This window comes from Macaca nemestrina, chromosome 8 (assembly GCF_043159975.1).
Source record: "Macaca nemestrina isolate mMacNem1 chromosome 8, mMacNem.hap1, whole genome shotgun sequence".
Taxonomy (NCBI): Eukaryota; Metazoa; Chordata; class Mammalia; order Primates; family Cercopithecidae; genus Macaca; species Macaca nemestrina.
In genome coordinates, this window is record NC_092132.1 from 58,092,617 (window position 1) to 58,109,951 (window position 17,335).

The 17,335-nt window shown below is 35.3% G+C and overlaps 1 protein-coding gene across 4 annotated transcripts in view; it reads right to left on the bottom strand.

Annotated features, from left to right (window-relative positions):
* LOC105497295 (cyclic nucleotide binding domain containing 1) overlaps positions 1-17,335 on the bottom strand; it is a 596,100-nt gene that overhangs the window by 219,314 nt on the left and 359,451 nt on the right. For all 4 annotated transcript variants that reach the window (XM_071068020.1, XM_071068021.1, XM_071068023.1 and 1 more), the window contains exon 6: positions 12,894-13,087. In XM_071068020.1, the coding sequence (XP_070924121.1) occupies positions 12,894-13,087 (194 nt within the window). The remainder of the gene's footprint in view (positions 1-12,893; positions 13,088-17,335) is intronic.

Consider the following 17,335-nt stretch of genomic DNA (forward strand, 5'->3'; position numbering starts at 1 on the left):
AGTTAGATGTGATCCCGTTTCTCTATTTATGCTTTGGTTGCCTATCCTTTTGGGATATTACTCAAGAAATCTTTGCTCAGATCAATGTCCCAAAGAGTTTCTCCAATGATTTATTCTAATAGTTTGAAGTTTTATATTTAAGTTCAACGGTCCTGTTTTTATGAACCTTTCTAATCTACTGGATGATTAAGTTATCTTGCATACTGTCAAACTAACTCCTGATAATTTTGCATCAGAAACATATTCATCTAGTCAATAGCACTTCACTCCTGTTTTGCTTGCTAACAGAAGCCTGATTTGGTTAGGCATTAGGCTGCAAAGTGCACATAGATCAAGAACCTAGTTATTGGGACTGAGTCTTAATTAACTGCTCTAAACTAATAATGGTGGTTATATTCACTTTTATCAATTTGGGATTGAAAGGTAGACCTATAACCTAGTCTGGCCAATGGGATGGAAATGTGAGTCTGTGCCTTCTGTGCATTTTATGGAAATGTTTTCTTCACAGATAAAGGGGTACAAACACAATGAAGAAACATCCTCTACCCTAGAGGTCCATGACTCCTGGGCTACAGATTTATACTGGTCTGTAGCCTGTTAAGAATCAGGCCACACAGTAATGGGCAAGCAAGAAAAGCTTCATCTATGTTTACAGCCATTCCCCATCACTTGTATTACCTTCCGAGGTCTGCCTCCTGTCAGATCAGCAGTGTCATTAGATTCTCATAGGAGCATGAACCCTATTGTGAACTGGGCATGGGAGGGATCTAGGTTGTGTGCTCCTTATGAGAATCTAATGCCTGATGATCTGACTTGGAGCTGAGGTAGTGATGCTAGTACTGGGGAGCAGCTGCAAATACAGATTAACATTAGCAGAGAGGCTTGAATGCACAGAGACCATAATAAATCAATTGCTTGCAGACTCATAACAAAACCCTATCAGTGAGTGGCAAGTGACAAATAAGCTGCACCTGGTGGCAGGCATTATAGTAGTAAGTGAGTTGATATATTTCAACTGTATAGTTGCTTCTGGTGGCAGGCTTTAAGTCAGAATCTGACACTTATTTTAGTCCACACGAGGCCCACTCATTATTTTATTTACCACTTCTGTTTACCCCTCTTTCCTGCACTGTATACTTGTCTCAGTCACAGTTTTGGTAAGTCCACAAGCTAACCCTAGCCAAAATAGTAAAAACCAAATGTCACTGGAATATTTCTTTGAAAAGGGGTAAAGACTCAATGAGGGGCCAACAGAAGACTCTATGACTGCCAACAAAAGAAAATTGTATTCAAAAGAAAATACCAAGAGTCCTATTTAAATTGCAGATTCACTGCAACAGGTGATTCACATACTCCAATCCTGCTTTATATAACACATGGCAACAGGCTATTCAACGAAGCTATGAAATCTTCAAAGCTGCTTCTCCACATGGCGATCAAGTACCCTGTATTAAAAGACAAGCTATGCAGTTTTTCAAAAGAAAAAAAATGTGAACACAAAGAATAGAAGCAATTATTGAAGGACACCACTTTAACAAATGTGTCTGCACTGACAGCATCACCCTTAGTGGCTAACTGCATTGCTAATGCTAAGAAGTCTTTTACTGCTGGTGAAGGTTGATCCTACCTGCTACTGAAAACATCCATTGTGAACATTTAGGAAAGGCTGCAGTTTAAAAGGTGACATGTGTTCCCTTTTCAGTTAGCACTATAACTAGATGAATTGATGAAACAGCAGAAGATATTGAAGCACAATTGTTAGAGAGGATTAATGAGTCACCATGGTACACAACCCAGATTGATGAGTCTACCAATGTTGACAACAGGGCTACAATTCTTGGTTTTGTGTGATATATTTTTCAGGAGGATGTACATGAGAATATGTTATGGGCAAATTTTTGGCCAACCAACAACACCACAGCTGCAGAACTATTCAAGTCTTTGAATGATTACATATCAGGAAAATTGTTCATTTTGTGTAAGTATGCATGGATGAAGTGGTTGCCATGACTGTACAGTTTTCTGGTTTCACCACTCTGGTCAACGAGGTCACTTCTGAATATGAGTCTATGCACCATGTCACCCATAGAGAAATGATGGCTAGCTGAAAAATGCCATGTCACCTGAACTTCACAACTGAAAATGTCACCTGAACTTAACAACATTTTGCAGGATGTGATTAAAATTATCAACCACATTAAATACCCTTAACTCACATCTGTTTGCGCAACTCTATGAGGAGATGGATGCAGAGCAAACACGTCTTCTCTTATACTCAGAAATGAGAGGGCTTTCTAAAGGTAGATCACTAGTCAGAGTTTTTGAGTTATGAGAGCCACTCCAGAGACTTCTTATAGAAAAAGTCACCCCTGGCAGCATACTTCAGTGAGGCAGAATGGATCGCAAAACTTGCTTACTTGTGTGGCACATTCAACCTGGTCAAGGAACTCAATCTGTCACTTCAGGGAAGACTGACAACTGTGTTCAAGCCATCAGATAAAGTAGTTGCATTCAAAGCCAAACTGGAATTATGGGGCAATGAGGGAAGACTGGAATTTCTGACATGTTTCAAACATTAGTAGAGATTTTGAAAGAGACTCAGCCAGGGCCTTCTTACTCCGAGCTGGTCCATGATCACCTCTCTCAACTTTCAAAAGAGTTTCACCATTACTTCCAAACTAGAAAAGAGCACTGAACTGGGAAGGAATGGATCTGCAACTCATTTGAGAATAAGTCAGATGAATGGACTTTGTCCATGCTAGAAGAGAATCAACTGCTTGAGATCACAAATGATGGTGGCCTTAAAAGTATGTTTGAGACAATTTCAAATCTCCATATGTTCTGGATTAAAGTCAAGCTGGAGATTATCCTGAGATTGCCACAAAAGCAGTGAAAAGCCTGCTCCTGTTTCCAATATCTTATCTTTGTGAAGCAGGGTTTTCTTTGTAGTGACAGTAACCAAAACAAGATTATGGAGTAGACTGGACATAGGCAACATAATTCCGGTGTCACTGTCTCCAATTACCCCCAGATGGGACCATCTACTTCCAGGAAAACAGGCTCAGGGCTCCCACAGATTCTACATTATAAGAAGTTGTATAATTATTTATTTATATATTACAATATAATAATAATAGAAATAAGGTTCACAATAAGTGTAATGCTCTTGAATCATCCCAAAACCATCCCCCACCCCCAGTCCGTAAAAAATTGTCTTCTATAAAACTGATCCCTGGTACCAAAAAGATCGGGGAATGCTGCTCTCCCATGCCTGGAGGAGTGCTAACAATTAAGGTGCAAATCTGAGGAAGAAATTCAGCATTCTAAAAATGACAGGATGGAAAGATAGGGGAGCCTCTGTGTCCAGGTGACTTTGTTGTGGTTCTAAATTAACTAATCCCTAAAGTCATCTATCTCGAAGACTTTCTATGAGATAAAAAATATTCTTATTGTTTAAGTCATTAGTAATAATTTAGATAACATAAACCAAACCTCTCTTAACTGATACAGAGATTAAGACCAAATTCTCAAACAACTTTCATGAAATGATTTTCAGCCTCAAAAAGAAATAAAATCTATATTTAAAAGTTACAGACTATACTCAAAGCTTATGTTGTTGTCAACAATTCTGATAGTTACTGGCATCATCCATTATGGGTTCTGCAAACCCAAAAGCTTCTCATTCCCAGTCTAATTAATGACAGAAAGAGATAATGGAAATTATGACATGGAAAATGAATATAAATAAGCTTTTTTCAGAAGTAATGGAAAAATTACAGAACAGGTTTGCCAGAATAAAAATTATAGACCAAGCTTGCCTCATCTTTTCATCATTTTGTGTTTGCCAGAAAAATTTAAAAATTAGAGGAGCAAAGAATCCCAAGGCAATTACAAAAAAACAACAAAACAGAAAACTGAAAACACTGGGCTTAAGGCAGTAGTTCTGCAAAATTGTATGAAGATAAAATAGGCACTAAAGCAAAATAAACCAATGGATATGAGATATTAGTTCAAGAACCTGTGGTACCTTTAAATGAAATGGGCATATAGTAAGTACTCAATTATTATTAGTTTTCTTATCATAAATACTGCCAATAATGGGAAAGCAAACATTAACAAAGAAAAAAACGATTAATATATCCATAATAATAAAAGAACAATAAAGTGAGAATATCAACAATATATTTAAAAAATCATATTTGTAACACATGTATATTAAAAACTTATATCACTACTATACTCAAAAGGCTTATAAATTAATAGATAAAAAGACAAAGAAGACAAAAGTAAAATGAGTACACAATATCTGGCATTTCACAGAAGGCATGAAAACATCCATAAACCAGAAACTATACTTATTTTCCTACCTTCAAATTTAATACTTATTTTTAATTTACATAAAGTTGAAATTATTTAATCTTTGAATACAATACTTAATATAATGAGATAAACAACAGCAAGCTTGATTATATTTTGATGTCTTCATAAATGTAGTCAAATAACAAACAATTGTATTAAAAAAAATGGGGGGAAGATTAAAGAAATGAAAACTTTAATTTTATTTAAGTGTATGTATTTGAAATGAAATATCTGAGTTAATGTTTATATGTGAAGTCTTCTTATTTTATGATGTTATTAAAAAAGCATTGGTAAACAGACTTAATATGTACCAATAAACATAACCCTTTTATTGCTTTTATAATAGAAGAGTTGTAAAAATCTTATACAAAGTATAATTTTTACTTTTTCTCTTATTTATTTTTAAACAGTAGTAAATTTACTATGATCTAATGTTTATTTTTAGTTACACCACACATTTTAACTCTTGATGAAAACAAAAGGCAACTATATGTTGGGATGATTAAGAAATATATTCATGTTATAAATATATTACAAGCTATCTGTATTAAATATTTTAATGATCAGAGAGATAATTAGATGTTAAGTTCCAATGCCATTATTATAGTAAAAATATTTCCTGATTGACATTTTAGTTTTGAACATCTGAATATTCTAACATTTACATTTCATTTTAAGAATAAAATAATCATATATATTTTAAACATCAATTTAGATAAAATAAATGTAATATAACTGAACTTTAATCAATATAGATTAAATCCTCTATCAGTTGCAATTTAGTTGAATCAAAGCTCATTTCACAGATCATCTTTGACATTTTGAAGGCTCTGTCTAATTAAATTTAACTGGATTTAATTTAATTTATTCTTATTGAACACCTTAAAAGCTCCTAGCGTACTATACTACGCATTAGAGAAAAATAAGATCCCTGACTTAAAGGAAGTCATCTTAACACTGGGAGCTGGGATATGAGTCAGGGGACACCTAGAAGCAGCAAAGAACCATTTAAATGGCTATGAGTAAGTGGAGGAGGGGCAGATGAAGAGAATTGGGTTAAAGGGTATAAAAACAGTTACAAGGAATAAATTCAACGTCTGATAAGCAAGGAGGGTGATATTGTTAAACAAAAATGTATTACACTCAGGAGCTAGGCACCCTAAATACCCTGACTTGATCACTATCAATTATATACTTACAACAAAATTGCACATGGGACTGTGAAAGGAAAGTCTTGGGGCCCCAGAATTGCTAAGCTAAAGGAAAAAGTCAAGCAGGCAACTTGTCAGGGCCAAACCTGCCTTCCATTCTATTCAAAGTCATCCTTCTGCTCACTGAGATAGATGCATATCTGATTGCCTCCTTTGGAAAGGTTTATCAGAAACAGGATGCAACCATTTGTCCTTCACCTACCCCTGACCTGGAAGCCCCCTCCCTACTTCAGGTTGTCCCCACCTTTCTGGATGGAACCAATGTACTTCTTACATATATTGATTGATGTCTCATCTCTCCCTAAAATGTATAAAACCAATCTATGCCCTGAACACCTTGGGCAGATGTCATCAGGACCTTCTGAGGCTGTGTCATGGGCATGTGTGTTTAACCTTGGCAAAATAAACTTTCTAAATTAACTGAGACCTGCCTCAGATTTTTGGGTTTCATATTCCCCATAAATTTGTTCAATTTTTTTTTAAATTAAAAAACAAAATGTAAACTTTATACTCTGATCACATGTAGATCAATACTAAATAGCAAATCACATTCTGTATCTTTTTTCACTGCATATATATGTTACAAGTTTTGATTCATGGTATTTTTGTTTTGATATGTGATATTTATGTTTTTGTTTAATTGAAATAGTTTTGATTTTTTATTGTGACTCCTGTTTTGCGTCATGAATAATATATACGTGTTTCTTAAATTGGAAACTTTAGTTTCTTTTTCTAGTTGCCTTTCATTTTGGTTTTTAATGGAGTTGTGTTGCATATGAAAAATACGCTGTATAAAACACCATTTTTAAAAATGCCCATGAATAAATGAGGTAAAAGATGTAGGGAACCAAGGTAAGACCACACTGGGAATGAATCTGTGAAGAATGTTGGATAATGAAGAGGCAAGTAAAAGAATATGGAGCACTGACCACAGGGAATGGTGTACACAGAAGGTCAGGCAGCACCCATTATCAGAAATCTGGAGGCAGCAGAATTAAATATCTTAAATTCCTTGTCCTTATCCAACATGACTTTGCCTTTACTCTTCCAAGATATCCCAATAGTCTGCTTGACACAGAACTTAAAATTAATTGGAATATGGTCTTGTTTGAAAATAATTGGTTGAGTTTTATCCGGGATGTGAAGATGAAATTGCTATTCAACTGCTTTATGAAATGAGATATTCTTTCTTTAGTTGGATCCACCATTTATCAATGCCTTCTGAATTTACTCTAGATACCTGATAAAACCTCAGATGTACTGGGCAGTATGCATAAAATACTCATGGCTCCATTATCCTCAGCTTGAATAATACAGGTTGTGCTGATAACACAGGTTAGAAATATTTTGTATTTGGGAAATGGAAAAGTTAGGATTTGATGGTTTAATGATTAATTTGCTCAAAATATCTTTATTGTAAATTAAGGAAATATACATACTGGCAGAAGGTTGATTTCACCACATTTCCTCCCTCCACCCTGTCCTTTTTCAGATTTTTTGTTATTGACTCACTAGCTAGTAATTGATACAAGAAAATAAGGAATACTTTTGAGTTGGGATTTATTCCCATTAAGATTAATATAAATATCAACAATTAAGTTTATGCCATGAGCAATTAAATTATTGTCTATGAAAAAAGTTAAACTCTGAGATATTTGAAGAGATTTATTCTGAGCCAAATGTAAGTGACTGTGGCACAAGGCAAAGTCTCAAGAGGTCTTAAGAACATGTGCCCAAGGTGGTTGAACTCCAGCTTGGTTTTATACATTTTAAGGAGACATAAAACCTCAATCAATACATGTAAGATGTGCATTGGTTCTATCTGAAAAGGCAGGACAACTCCAAGAGGGGCCTTCTAGGTCACAGGTGGATTCAAAGACATTCTGAGTGGCAATCGGTTGAAAGAGTTAAGCTATTATTTAAAGACCTTGAATCAATAGAAGAGGGTTAATTAATATAAAGGGTTAATATAAAGCATCTGCATTAATATAAAGGGTTGTAGCTACCAAGGTTCTTATTATGCAGATGAAGCCTCCAGGCAGCAGGCTTCAGACATAATAGATTATAAATGTTTCTTATCAGACTTAAAAAGGGGCCAGATTCTTAGCTAATTTTCTCTTGTATCAGGAAAAAGACCTGGAAAGGGAAGGCAATTTTCTACAGAATGTAGATTTTCCCCACAGGAGTCAGCTTTGCAGGGCCATTTCACAATATGTCAGAGAAATATATTTTGGGGTAAAATACTTCAATATCTTCCAGGGCCTGCCATCTGTCATGTTGGTATTTTACCGCTACAAAGAGTGTTTTGTCAGTCTTAAGGTCTCTGTTTTAACATTAATGCTGGTCAGTTGTGCCTGAATACCAAAAGCAAGAGGGTATAATGAGGAATGTCTGACCCCCCTGGCAATTATGTCCTCAACTACTTTTTCAGGTTAACTTTGTAATGTTCTTGGCTGCGAGGAGGGGTCTATTCAGTTGGCTGGGGCCTTAGAATTTTATTTTTGACTTACATTCTCTACATATGCTTATTATCTCTGGTTCCCCAACTTACACAGTTGCAAAGAGAGGTAGAACCATTGCCTTTTCCTATCTTACCAAGAAAATAAATGGTGTTATTATAGCTTCCAAAATGATCACAAATAAGTATCACTTTGTTTTTTTTAATGCACTGGTATTGATACGCTATTGCTTAAACTATTTTTTTACATAGGCAAAAACTAAGAATTGAATCACTGTGTATTTCATGCCCTTGTAATCTCATTCCTAGACCAAAGTACCGAGCCTGTAATTATTTTTCCAGGCTTAGTATGAGACACCCTGCTAGACACTTTCATTGTTATCCATTCAAAAATCTTCCATGGGCCGGGCGCTGTGGCTCACGCCTGTAATCCCAGCACTTTCGGAGGCCGCGGAGGGTGGATCACGAGGTTAGGAGATCAAGACCATCCTGGTTAACATGGTGAAACCCCGTCTCTACTAAAAATACAAAAAAAAAAAAAAAAAAAAATTGCCCAGCGTAGTGGCGGGCACCTGTAGTCCCGCTACTCGGGAGACTGAGGCAGGAGAATGGCGTGAACCCAGGAGGCGGAGCTTGCAGTGAGCTGAGATCGTGCCACTGCACTCCAGCCTGGGCAACAGAGCGAGAGTGCGTCTCAAAAAAATAAATAAGTAATAAAAATAAAAAATAAAAAAAACTTCCATGTACAGATGTTTGTGCTGAATGCTATTGTAAGTATAAGATTCAAAGTCCATAATTTCAAGTAGTGTCTCAAATGAGCACAAACTCCTTCAACTGTAAATTCCAGATCCTCTTGAGAAATGAGATCAGGAAGTTGACAGCAAAGATCGAAAGATACCTGCTTCATGACAATTTTTAGAGTACTGAAGTTTTCTTTCTCCTCTATTCCCAGTGACCTCTGGGCTCAGATTGAGGACACAGAAATGTAGTGGAGTAAACTTGAAACTTTCCCTAGCCCATCAACTGAGGGGACACACAAAAAGTATCTAGCTAAACTGTATGAAAAGGGAAGAACCCTGGAGAACCTCCTGGAGGGAAGAATTGACCCTAAAAAGAGATTCAAAGGGGTCACGGCCTGAAGCCAGGGATCAAGGGTACGGTATTAAAAAGCCCTCTGGGAGGCAACACCTGCTCCAGGGGACTGCAGGAGGAGCAACACCCTGAGAAAACCAGCCTACATTTGGACATCCAATCACAGAAGGTCCTGTTACCATTTTGCCTTTAATTCCCAGCCTCCTTCCCTTCCTCACTGGAAAGAACCAGAAAGCCAAGCTAGTGAGTAAAGAGCATGAGAAGTAAGAAGCGGGGATGGACCAATTTAACTTATGCTTTCTGCTGCTGGATTCTATGGCACAATAAGGCACAAGCTGAGTATCAAACATGAAAGTTTGAAAATTTGATATAAAAACAGGATTGGAATTTGTAAGACCAAAAAGAGTGAGGTTATTCATTAATACCTAGGATCTGACTGAGGTGCTAGGATCCAGGTATCATGGAAGAGTAATACTACACCACTTGTTTGAAAACTTTGGTATAAAAAAAAAAAAAACAAATTACTATTTTATAATTTTACCCTTACTGGGCCCTGCTTGTTGAATATATTAAATATTTTTATCAGTTTTTTCCACATAGTTCCAAATGTATTTCAAAGAAAATTACTACTAACAAACTAGAAAGTTATTTTAATAATTATTGAGAATCTTCAACTTAATAATTTGCTTTTATAATTTTGCTGAATTTAATCACAGCAAAAATAGATTTTAGTAAAATATGTTTTATTGCAGATAGCAACATATGTTAAATATAGAAGTATATAAATATAAAATATAGAAGTGCCTGTGTGTGTGTATGTGTGTGTGTGTTTTGGCACAGACCATACTATATCTATGCTGAGATGTCTCTAAGAAATTTGAATGCATTTATTATTATAATTTTAAAAGTTGTAAGACTAATTAGAAAAAATAAAATTAATGAAAGATTTTGTGTAATTTTTTATCTCTTTCCTTACATAATTAACTCTAATGAAAAAGTTTTCAGCTTCAATGTGTAAATCTACGTTGAGAAAAGCAAAAAAATTGTTTCACTGTACATTTATACCACACTCATTTTTCATCCAGTGTGTAGTAAAGAGGAAGAACAGCAGATGCTTGGAGCTTTAACAATTTTTATTCAGAACTATATATTATCTCATGAGAAATAAATTTGATCCTTGGATTAGATGTATTTCACCTTATGTTTGTTATACTTAAATGATCCCCATTTGTATATCAAACTGTTGGAGGGTGAAATTGAAGCATGAAAATGTTATAACTTTTTTCTTCTTCTTAGTTGTTTGGTTCTCTGTTACAATGCAATAAAAAAGCAAATAATGGTTTTTAAAAAAAAAGCCAAAAATAGGGAGAAAGAAAAATATAGCCCTTTACGTGTGCAAAACTACAAAACTCTTCTAGACACAAATCTTTGGAAATAGTAATATTTTTATTTGAAAAAGGACCGCTAAGTAAATAGATAAAAAGGGAAATTTTTAAAATAGGGAAAGAGCAGCATGGTTCATAACACCAGCTAAACTCATAATTTCTACAGGGGACAGGGTTAGCAAGGATACTTTTAAGTTTTTAGCAATGTGAAATAAATTTATCAATAGTCATACACTTGTCCTTCTGCAAACTTAACAACAAAAACCACAGAGCTGATGCAAGTTAAAATTGTCTGCCTTGATTTCTATCTTTTCATTTGTTTCAAAATATTTTACTAAAGTAGAAAAAATATTGTAGAGCTTAACTGCCTGCCAGCCAGGTAGCAATACAAATCTATCACTGGAGTACTGCTAGTCTCTGACACGCTGTATCAGTACCACCGATAAAATTTTAATGATGTTAAGCAGGCATTAGGTACTAATAGAAGGGAATGCACTGGAAGGTACAATATCTCAGATGTTTGAGATTATTGTAGAATGAGTATTTATAAGGACCATGGCATAGGATGATTGCTGCCTGGAGCTCTCAGTGCACTAAAGGAATACAATAAAAGGAAGAGGAAAATTAATCACCCATTTAAGATGAATTATCTAATCCAAGGGTTCTTTGACTGCATATAAAGAAAATCTCATTTTCAACAGTTAGAGGGCAGAAAAATCTGAGAATCTGACTTGGAATATAAATAGACAGGTAGGTAGATAGATAATTGGTAGGTAGGTAGGTAGACAGATACATAGATGATAGAGAGCTAGATAGATATGCACATAGATAGAAATATATTCATATCTATGCTCTCTGGAGCTCCGCTATAGCAGTCTCAACCTTGGCAAGCTTTTTTTTTTAAATTATTTTATTCTAAGGCTGGGGCCCAGATGGAGAAGTGGAGCTCTAAAATTTGAGATAGTGACATTAAAGCCTTGATACATAAAATGTGATCATGGTCACCTGTTACAGAGAATAAATAGGCAGAATTTCTAAAAAGTAGAGTTTTGGTTCAGGTCTGGTTCCCAGTGGCTTCACTGGGTCCATAAGCCTACCCCATGGGCAATATCCGTGGTCCCTAAAAGCATAATTTAAATGGATACATGGTAGTGGGTAGAGTTTCCACATTGGTTTCTTGGCCTGTGCAGTAAGAGCTATCACAGTAAAGATTAAGTGGAAGCCTCTGAAACTTCTCTCTACCCTTTTCTTCACTCTGGTCAAGATAGGAAATTGAAAACAATATCACATCTCAGGTGGAATGCCAGAAATTAGTACTGCTCCTAAAGACCTAAAGCAGAATACAGATCTGGTGATTCCCATCATATCCCCATTTAATATATGAGTTTGAACATTAAAAAAAAAAAAGGGTCTTTGAAGTCTGAATTCAACTACTAGAAATTAAATCAGGAAACAGCCCTAATTATAGCTGTTGTGCTAAACGTGGCATATTTGCTAGAGCAGATTAAAATAGCATTAGATCCGTTATATGTGGCCACTGACATGGCAAATGCATTTTTTTTCCATCTCTAACAAGAAGAAACATCATTCATTCATGTGAAATGAATAATACACTTTTATAGGCTTGTTTATTTTTATCCTTGTCTTTCTTTCTGGGTATGATCCATGCTTATTTCTCTTGAATGTGATATTAGTTCTGGATTTTTCTGATTGTACCCCATAATGCCAAATAATTTGGTTTTAATTGGTTATTTGACTCTTTTCTACTGTGGACATCTTGATTACCCTAAATTGAGAACTGACTATCAGCCACAATTCTAGTCAATTCAGACCTCTATCCTATGTGGAGTATCCAGAGATTTACAAAGATATGGAACTTTTCAATTTTGACCAGCTAATAGTCTTGAAATATTATATAGAGGCAAAATATTTTCCTCAATTAAGAATTTCTGAATGTAATGAAATTAACTACTTGACTATCGTAGCATTGCTCTTGTGACAAACATAATAAACACACATTTCTTGACTTGAATTAAAGGTCCTTCATAATCAATTAGTCTTCCTGTCTCTCCTCAAATCACCTATTCTCTCTCCCTTATCTGAAACTACTATTATCCTTCTTTCAGGGATCCAGCCACATCAACCTTGTCTGTTATCAAATATACCATATAAACCTTGCCAGTTGTCACGATGCTGTTGAAGGCATCCTTTATCAAAAATGTTTAGTCAAATGTCAATATTAATAATATCATTTATATTTTAAAGGCTATATTATCTTAAATATTTCAGGACTCTAAAGATACTGGATCTTAATGTCTGGAAGAGATAAAGTTTTACAAAAGCATGTTATCTTGTTACTTGTAGAAAAAGCAAATACTCATCTCTCACCATTGAGTCATGTGAATGTAGGTACATCTTAGCAAGTGTAGAGTTTTTGAATTTTTCACTCAAAATGAAGCTGTGGAAACTCTGAGGTATGAACGAGACTGGTGAATCACTTCCTTCAATCAGATTTTTATACACATTTGTTTGAGGTCGAGCTAGGCCTTTCAGTATTACATAAAATCCATCATTTGCAATCACTGAAAAAAATAAAGCCAAAAAATGTATACCATTGCTCAGGCTCCTTGATATAGATATGACTAATACATATATTGCACTTACGGTACTTTCAACACATTTCTTTCAGTGTATTCTATAACAATGAATTTAATGTAATAGGCATTTTCAAATAGTGTATTCAAATAACAAGAATAACAAAAGCATGTTTGTACATTGGATTATTCTTTTCAGACAATTACATATAGTTGCTATCCTCTCATAGAACTGATGGGTTCTAGGGGAATAAAACATGATTACATATAATTATTAATAGAGGTGAGACACTGTGAGAAAAATGGGTCCAGAAAAGCCTGATAGGTTCTAGGGGAAGAAAACATAACATATAAATATTAATAGATTTGAGACATTGTGAGAAAAATGGGACCAGAAAAGCCATTGAATGCTTTTTAATGTTTATAACCCTCCAATACACAAAATGCCATTTTTCCTATTTTATATAAATAACAATATATATCTACCCTTAATTTTAATTTATCTTTGCTCTGGACATGATGACAATCACTTATAGAACTTAATAATGGAGAGAGTCTGGAGAAGGTGGCTGATTATTACTAGAAAGAAGAGTTTTCCCAAATATATCCTACTCCATAACATAAATCTCTAAAGTCTGTCATCTAACCCCAATTCCTAAAGTTAAACTGTATGCCTGTAGGTCTGAAAGACATACTCATTTGTGAATATTTCTAATGTACCTTAAATTAATTCCAGTTCTTCTGAAGCCTGGAAGGGGGTAAGAATAGGATGGTGTCTTTCTCCATTTCTTATTTACATTACTTCCTAAGATTGAAGCAAATTACTCAAGTGCTGTCAGGAGATATTTTCGTACACTTTGCTTATTAACTTGCTAGAAATAGAAACTTTACAAATTTCATTTTCAGGGACAATCATTTTTTTAAAATGTCCCAAAAGTCATCAAATGCTTGCCATGTCTGCTTTTTTTCTAACCTGAGTGCTAATTAGTGTGACTTTCTTAGTCACAATTCATACACAGGGACCATGGGGGAGTGATTCACATGCTTCTTTAAAGCAAAGGTTGTTCTTGCTTGGATGTCTGAGGTTAAACTAGACCTCCTTCCAGGCAACACAATACAAGCATATCTCATTTTACTGTGCTTTGCTTTTCAGTGCTTCACAGATACGGCATTTTTTTACACATCAAAGATTTGTGCAACCTTGCATCTAGCAAGTTTATCAGCACCATTTTTCCAATAGCATGTGATCACTTTGTGTTTCTGTGTCACATTTTGGTAATTCTCACAATATTTCAAACTTTTTCATTATTACTGTATCTGTTGTGGTGGTCTGTGATCAGTGATCATTGACGTTACCATTGATGTAATTGTTTTGGGCACGGCAAACTATGCACATATAAGACAATGAACTTAATTAGTAAATGTTATGCATGTTTGGACTGCCCTACTCAATGACTGTTTCCCCATCTCTCTCCCTCTCCTCAGGCCTTTATACTCCATGAAACACAACAATGTTAAAATTAGGCCAATTAATAGCTCTAAAATGGCCTCTAAGTGTTCAAGTGAAAGGAAGAGTCATGTGTCTCTTACTTTGAATCAACAGCTAGAAATGATTAACCTCAGTAAGGGACGCTTGTTGGAAGATGAGATATGCTGAATACTAGGCCTTTTACACTATATAGTAAGCCACGCTGTGAATGCAAAGGAATAGTTCTTGTAGAAGTTTAAAAGTGCTATGACAGTGAACACACGAATGATAAGGAAGCAAAACAGCCTCACTGCAATACTGAGAAAGTTTAAGGGGTCTGGATAGATGAAACCAGCCACGGCATTCTCTTAAACCAAACCTAATCCAGAGCAAGGCCCTATTTTCATTCAATTTCAGGTAAGCTAAGAGAGGGTGAGGAAGCTCCAGACGAAAAGCTGAGAGCTGGCAGAGTTTGGTTCATGAGGTTTAAAGACAGAAGCCATATGTATAACATAGAAGTGCAAGGTGAAACAGCAAGTGCTGATGCAGAAGTTGCATCAAGTTATCCAGAAGATGAGCTGAGGTCACTGATAAAGATGGCTACACTAAACAGATTTTCAATGTAGATGAAACAGCCTTCTATTGTAAGAAGATGCTATCTAGTACTTTATAGTTAAAAGAGAGAAGAAGTCAAATCCTGGCTTCAGAGTTTCAAAGGAGAGGTTGATGATGACATACAGCTGGTGATGGTGACACATAGGTCAGCTGACTGTGACATGCAGCTGGTGACATTAAGCTGAAGCCACTACTCATTTACCATTCCAAAAATTCTAGGGCCCTGAACAATTATGCTAAATCTACTCTGCCTGTGTTCTATAAATGGAACAACCAAGCCTAGATGACAGCATATCTTTTTATAGCATTCTATAATGAATATTTGAAGCCCACTGTTGAGATCAACTACTCAGAAAAAGACTCCTTTCAAAATACTACTGCTCATTGACAGTGCATCTGGTTACCCAAGAACTCTGATGGAATTGTGTAAGTAGTTGAATATTGTTTACCTGCCTGCTAACACAACATTCATTCTGCAACCTATCAATCAAGAGGTAATTTCAACTTCTAAGTTTTATTATTTAAGAAATGCATTTCATAAGTCTATAGCTACCATGGACATAATTATTCTGATGGATCTGGGCAAAGCAAACTGAAAACCTTCTGGAAAAGATTCATTATTCTAGATGCCATTAAGAATATTTGTGATTCATGAGAAGGGGTCAAAATATCAACACTAACAGGAGTTTGGAAAAGTTGATTCCAACCCTCAAGGATGACTTTGATAGGTTCAAGGCTTTGGTGGAGGAGGAAACTGCAGATGTGGTGGAAACAGCAAGATGACTAGAATTAAAAGTGGAGCTTACTTACGGATGTGACTGAATTGCTGCACTCTCATGATAAAACTTAAACAAAACAAGGAGTTGCTTCTTATGAGTGAACAAAGAAAGCAGTTTCTTTAGATGAAATCTACTTCTGATGAGTAGGTTGTGAACAGTGAATGTTAAAAAAGATTTAGAATGTAACATAAACTTAGTTGATAAAGCAGTTGGGCAGGGTTTGAGAGAATTGACTCAAATTTTGAAATGTTTTATGGGTAAAATGCTATCAAACAGCATTACATGCTACAGATAAATCTTTTGTAAAAGGAAGAGTCAATTGATGCAGAAAACTTCATTGCCATATTCTTAGGACATTACCACAGTCAAACTGGGCATGGTGCTGCATGCCTGAAGTCCCAGCTACTTGGGAGACTGAGGTGGGTGAATCACTTGAGCCCAGGAGTTCAAGTTCAACCTTGGCGAAAACAACAAGACTCCATTGAGAGAGAGAGAGAGAGAGAGAGAGAGAGAGAGAGAGAGAAATTGCTGCAGCCACCCCAATCTTCAGCAACCTCCAGCCTGAACAGCCAGTAGCCATCAACATTGAGGCAAGACCCTCCACCAGAAAAAGATTAGGACTCACTGAAGGTTCACATGGTCATTACTATTTTTTTAAGCAATGAAGTATTATAAATTAAGGTATATATATTTTTAAACATAATGCAATCACATGCTTAATAGACTACATGATAATGCAAACATAACTTTTATATGCACTGGGAAACCAAAAAATGTGTGTGACTCATGTTATCATGATATTCATTGTGTTGCAGTGCTTTGGAACTAAACCTGAAATTTCTCTGAGGAATGCCTGTATAAATGGATCAAGTGCTAGTCTAGGAGGCAGGAGGAGGACTGATTTTTAGTCCCAGTGTTGCATTCATTGTGTAATATATTCCTAGAATCAATGTCCAGATCAAAGATTGTCATGCTAAGTTATCTACATGTATTTTAAATGTGTTATTTTGTCAATTATTCACTGAATGTAATAATTTTATGTTGTTGTAGTTACTACTATAGGGTTTAAATGAATTTTGAAACTAATATACATAACCAAATTTTACCAATGCAAAGATTATCTTAAAAGTTTTGGCCAATTTAAATTAGTGAAATGTTAAAGATGTAGATGAAAAGACTGTATCTAATAATAGTAATTAAATTAGTTAACAATAATGTTAAAAACCTCATATTACATAATATCACTTCAGAAAAAACTGTGTTTAATATGAAAAGCATAAATATTCAAATATCTCACATGAATCTCTTTTGTAGTTTATTCAGCATAATTCAGATTATTTATTTCATCATCCAACACATTTCTCTGAAACCATT